At 36.8% G+C, this 6,355-nt stretch overlaps 1 protein-coding gene across 1 annotated transcript in view; it reads right to left on the reverse strand.

Moving 5' to 3' along the window:
- The window catches only part of TBC1D32 (TBC1 domain family member 32), a 114,283-nt gene that overhangs the window by 32,451 nt on the left and 75,477 nt on the right, over window positions 1–6,355 (reverse strand). Inside the window, exons 26-27 of the mRNA XM_006778431.2 lie at window positions 2,818–2,943; window positions 1,814–1,897 (exon numbers count right to left, since the gene is read on the reverse strand). Of these exons, the coding sequence (XP_006778494.1) occupies window positions 1,814–1,897; window positions 2,818–2,943 (210 nt within the window). The remainder of the gene's footprint in view (window positions 1–1,813; window positions 1,898–2,817; window positions 2,944–6,355) is intronic.

Below are 6,355 nucleotides of genomic sequence, written 5' to 3' on the forward strand. Positions count from 1 at the left end.
CCTGCTGAAAAATTCTCATCTATCACCATACCATTTGACATACTGAATCTTTTACTTATTTATCATCTGTCTTCCTACCAGAAGTTCAATTCTATTAGGGCAAGATTTGTTTCTCTCTTTTGTGCAATGCTGTGTCTGAATGCTTAGAGAAGTTCTATCACATAGCAAAGGACAGTATCTACTTGTTGAATAAATGCATGTGTGTGTGTGTGGTGAGGGAAGAGGAAGTTGGCGGTGTTGCTAACAGTTTAGTGTTCCTGAAAAACAAATGTGAGAAAGGGACGATACTAGAGAGAAACAAATGGCAAGCCTAATTTGAAGCCTCAGGTATCATGGTAAGAGCCTTATACTTTGTGTAGTGGTGTAAGTGGTATAAGCTTTTATGGGGGAGAGGATGAGTGGATCAAATCTGGGCTTCAAATATCACTCTGAAGTAGCATAAAGAATCCCTTTGAAAGAAAATCAGACTCCAATTAGAGACCCCAGGTAAAGAGGCTGTTGTAATACCCTAAACAAAAGTAATGGTGGCCTAAACTAACATAAAATAAAAGAGTAGAAATCAATATAAGTAGATGGGGTGGTGAGGGCCTGAGGGGGGCGGAGGAGGACGGGAGCAGGCTGGAAGAGGTTAATGGGGGGAAAAGGAGCACCTATGTAATACTTTCAAGAATAAAGATTTAAAATATATACACACACACATGTGTATGTTTGTGTAGATAAATTTGAGATAGATTAAGAACACAGAATTAAAATGGTTTGGTAATTGGGAGGGAAAATAAGGACGTAAAAGAATTCATCCTTCTTTGGTTTCTGGCTTAGATGGACAGCAGATGACTGTAATACCAACCAAAATAGACAAGGTGAGAAGAGGATGTATATCAAAAAGGCATGATGAGGCAAGGTCCCTACTGGACATTTAGAATCGAGAGTTTCTGTAGCATATCCAGGTGATGTTTACCTATCAAGCAGTTGGAAATATGGAAATAAAGCTTACAGCAGGTATCTGAGTGGAAGATGTATATTTAGAAATCATCAGTATGTGAGGTATGTAAAACAGTATGAGCAGGTGCGATCATGGGGGGTGAGGGGGGGCGAGGAGACAGTGTATTAAATGAGCAGAGTGGATGACATCGTCTTAAGGAAAAACAGTTTTTAAAAGGTAGATAAATTAAAAGGGCTCAGAAATGAGTTCGAGCCCGGCAGGTGTGGCTCAGAGGTTGAGTGTCTACCTATGAAAGAGGTCACAGTTCGATTTCTGTTCAGGGCACCTGCCAGGGTTTTGGGTTCAATCCCCATAGGGGGCATGCAGGAGGCAGCCAATCAATGATTCTCTCATCATTGATGTTTCTATCTCCTTCTCCCTCTCCCTTCCTCACTGAAATCACTATATATATGAATGTAGTTAGAAAGTTACAAGGAAACCCCGACATTTACACAGAAGAGATTAAAAGATATCTGGAATGCCAAAACCGGTTTGGCTCAGTAGTTAGAGCGTCAGCCTGTGGACTGAAAAGTCCCAGGTTCAATTCCGGTCAAGGGCATGTTCCTAGGTTGCAGGCACATCCCCAGTGGGAGATGTGCAGAAGGTGGCTGATCGATGTTTCTCTCTCATCGATGTTTCTAATTCTATCTCTCTCCCTTCCTCTCTGTAAAAAAATCAATAAAATATATATAAAAAAAGATATCTGGAATGTATATGAGAGATTTTTAAGATGAGAAAACTTGTGCATATCTGTAATCTAATTACACGTCTCTATGAAATATCTATTTGCACACTATATACTTTTCAAAATTCAAAATGTTTAATATGTACCTGTATATACTACGGAGGGGAAATAGCATTCCGATGGGCTTTCAGAGAGATGAAGCACAAATTTTTCAAGTAATTCTAGTAAAGCTGTAATAAACAAGAGAATAATTAGAATATTAAAGGATACGAATAATACATGATAATGCATCTCTAAATAACAGACTGGTACATAAAAGTCATCTGAACATCTTTAGTTATGCCCTTACGGGGGTCCAATTCAAAACACACAGCATTTTAATATTCTTAACAATGCTTCTGATATAAATTAAATTTTAATAGCTTCGCTGAGAACCTATGAATGTAAAACTGGAAAAGAATCATCTGTTATCTTTAGATCCTCTAAGGATTACTTCAGAATGCTAAATGATTTCAATACAGAAAGAAAACTATCACCAATTAGACTACAATATCTTATCGTAATTATTCACGCATACACAAAAAAATTATGTGAACTCCAAGTCCAAGATCAATGAGTAGCTCACGTCTCTTTCAAAACCAGTGTACATTATTTGTTTTATATGTTTTGCAACAGATGGTATCTGTTCAAGGCGATCGAACCAAAACTAAGCTTGCCAGGGTAGGCAGCACACAGGATTGTAGGGCAGTGAAGCTCTTCAATGCTCTGAAATTCCATTATCCATAACTCAAGAAAATTAACTTATGTCATGAAACACTTCTTAACTTTAAAAACAAACTAACTCTAGGACATTACTATCCAAAGCAGTATGCTATGTGCTGGTGAAAGTGAGCAAAACCAAGCGAACTGTTACATGGGCAAAGATAAAACAGTGTTTAAGTTTTGCCTACCAAGACCTCTTAGACAGTTTTCTAAGAACGCTTAGTAACCTCAGACTTCAATTTTAGTTCTCCAGGGTCACAAGTTTTCAGAAATCAATGGACTTCTGGAATTAGTATTATGTATTCTAGACATGCCAGCACTAATCTTCAGGAAACAGAGCTTCTGTTAATATAATTTTCATACAAAATAAATAAATTAGTGCACTTACCACCTCCACTGATTATATCAGGTTTGGCCTTCATCATTTTGCAAAATTGTCTTCGGCAGTTTTCTATCCACTCAGTTTGCTTATCAGACATCTTGAAGTGTAATAAAATTTTGCCAAGATCATTGTCTAATAAGAAATATAGCATGTATTATTGTTATAAGACATGCTAGATACACTGAAAAATAAGTATTAATATTAAGCATGTAAAGAAACAAATTCTATTTTAAAAACACAGAATATATATGGCTTTCAAAGGAAAACATCTTTCTGTAATCACATCTTTTTTTTTTTATTTTATTTTTTATTACAAAGGGTATTACATATGTGTCCATTTTCCCCCCCGCCCTAGACAGTCTGTAATCACATCTTATACTATCAATTGCTATTTACATTTATTAAAAACTCATAAAATGGATTATTGATATATTCAAAGCTCATAAAATTGATTGACTTATAACCATAATTCCTGAGTACTCTTGTTTTTATACAACATGACACATTACTGAGTATCTGATTTAGTAAACAGTGAGGACCTTAAGATTTCGCTAAACAAACATGAACGTTATACTCAAATTATTAAACATAGAATTACCATATAATTCATTTATTCCACTTCTAGGCATATACTCTAGATCAATGAAAACATGCAGAAACTTGTACAGGACTGTTTATAGCAGCACTATTTATAATAGCCAAAAAGTGGAAACAATCCAAGTGTCCATCAGCAGACCAATGTGTAAATAAATTACATTATAGCTGTACAATAGAATATTATTTGACCCTAAAAAGGCAAGTACTTATGCATGCTACAACATGGATGAACCTTGAAAACATTATGCCACGGAAGATAAGCCAGTCACAAAGTAGCACATACTATATCATTCCATTCCTACGAAAGCCCAGAATAGAAAAATCTCTCGAGACAGAATATAGATTAGTGGTTGCTCAGGGCTGGGTGATGAAAGGACAGAAAAGAGGGTACTGGGTTTCTTTTTGAGGTGATAAAATGCTTTAATGTTGTCTGGGGTGATGGCTGCACATGTCTGTGAATATATTAAAAACCATAAAATTGCACTTTCAATTGGTGATGTGTATGGTATGTTAATTATGTCTCAATAAAGCTGTTCTTAAAAAGTACAAATTAAGACCCACATGGTTGATACAGAATATGTAGGATAATTACAGAAAGCACATGAGGTGATGTAAACGGCAAGGGAAATGAAATAATGGGAAGTAATATGTTTGTTTATACACGTGGCTCACATAAGCTGTCACTCTGTTTACTTCTTAGAAACCCCTAAGGAGATAAACTTTCAAGAAGGGCCTCTGGAGTAATGTATGGGTAAGGAGTGACTCCTAAGGAGTTCTTGGCAACATCCCGGAGTTCACCTGCATTAGGAGTTAACTAATGTGTTTGAGGCTTTCAGCGAGTAGCCATTTGAATTTCTAAGATCAAAGAGAGGCAATCAACTCCACGTAGCCTGACCTCCAGTGACTGTGAGCCAGTGCTCTGCTTCCGCTACTCTGTTGGGCCTGTTAAGAGTAATAGAAACACACCGGCAATGACACACACAACATAAATTACTCTCCACTTTGAAGATAAAGCCTCAGCCGAGTAAATATAAATCCAAATGGTTTCTTGATAAAGACAGTACGTTGGCCCTCTGTCTCCACATATGTGGAACTCACAGATATGAGGGCAGACTTGAGCATCTGCACATTTTGGTATCCTGGGGGTCATGGAACCACTTCCCCGCAGATATCCAAGGACATCTGCAGTGAATTATATAGGATACAGGGTAACCTAGATTACAGATTATTTTATAATTCAGCCTGCATACACATTATAAAGGTAATAAATAAAATGAATGTAGGATGGCAGGAAGGAAAGTAAAAGGAGCAAATGTCTCCTATTATTGAGATAAGTCACCAAAAACCAGAGCATCCTCTCCATCCCTCAAGCCACTTTTACTTCTCAGGATGGAAGCCCTGGATTCCCCTTCCTCCTGGGAGAAAGAAATCCCCACCCTAACACACCCAAGTGGAATGCAGTGGAGCAGACAGGCCAGTTAGGGGTGCAACAACTCCTAGGAGAGCTAAGTTGAGCCTAGGAACACAAAAACGAAACAAAACAGACGGCTACCCCTCTCACACTCTTCCTGTGTCAAAGAGGAACCAATCGTTATGAACCAATCTTCAATAGTTCACTTTAACACATGCCGACATGCCACCAACACTTGCTTAAACCATTGTACAACCCTCCTTTCTCCATTCACCTTGCCTTTCTTATCTTCTGCACAGGTAACAATGTTACTGCACTAATACATTTCCTCTTATGTATCTAAACTATCACATAACAGAGAGATGGTACTCTGACAAGTTATTTCTAACATATAAAAAAATAAATTTTTCATACGTGTAGGATGATTTTCATATGCCCCCTTGTTACATTATAGGCACATATATATATGCATGTGTGTAGTTATACATATGTACACATATATGTACAAATGTACATACAAAATATTAATCAGTAGCTTTCAAAGGGATTTTACGTTTTAATGTGGTGACCCTAAAATGTACACAAAGAAAAATAACTGAACCAGATGATACCTCAAGATTCTTATTTACAGATGAAGGTAAATCATCTAATAGCTAACACTGAAGCCGATGAGCTAACAAGAAGCAATTTAACAGACGAGGAGATGCTAATCGTAGGAAGGAGGGAAAACCCAAGAGCTGGGAGACAAATGAGAAAGATGTCACCCTATGCATACAACTGGAGTGATTTTTTTCCCACAACAATGAAATGATATTGCAAATGACAACACAAATAACATCTAACAGAATCAGTGAGTCATTAGCTTCCAAATAAAAAAGCAAAATGAAATGTGTATGAATAAGTGCCTTTAAAACAGCAATTTGTGTCTTAAAATACTACTAGCTTAACCATAATTTTTTAAAGTACACAATGTTTAATTTACGCACTGTATTGAACCAGAGACATTACTTTCAAATTAGTTTTATACCTGTTATAAATGCATTTGGCTCCACTTTTCTCATTTAGTTCATACAGACATCACCCTGTATTCTCTTAGGTACAATGAAAAGCCAGACGTGATTCTGATTACTCTCATTTTCTTCCATCCTACTATGAGTACAGGATCAGTGACACATCAGCGACATCAGAATGACATATATTTTATTAATATTTGATTCAAAATGTTATATCTCTTCCTGAGGTGCCTCCTGGGTTGTCCACTAAGGCCTAGATCAGGGGTGGGCAACCTTTTTGTGAGTGCATGCCAAAACCAGCAAAATCTGACTCAAAATTCTTCTGCGTGCCAACCCTAATTTTTTGAGAACATGTTACGCCTACTTGGTATCTCTTAAGATGTACGTATGTGAAGAACCTTGAAGAAATAATAAAATTCATTCGAGTGACAAAAACACAGTATATGATGAAAAATACATTTATTTTTTAAAGTATACATGCACACTGATAGTCCAACAGAAAACTTTATGACTCCACTTGATA

This window comes from Myotis davidii, unplaced genomic scaffold (genome assembly GCF_000327345.1).
Source record: "Myotis davidii unplaced genomic scaffold, ASM32734v1 scaffold147, whole genome shotgun sequence".
Lineage (NCBI taxonomy): Eukaryota > Metazoa > Chordata > Mammalia > Chiroptera > Vespertilionidae > Myotis > Myotis davidii.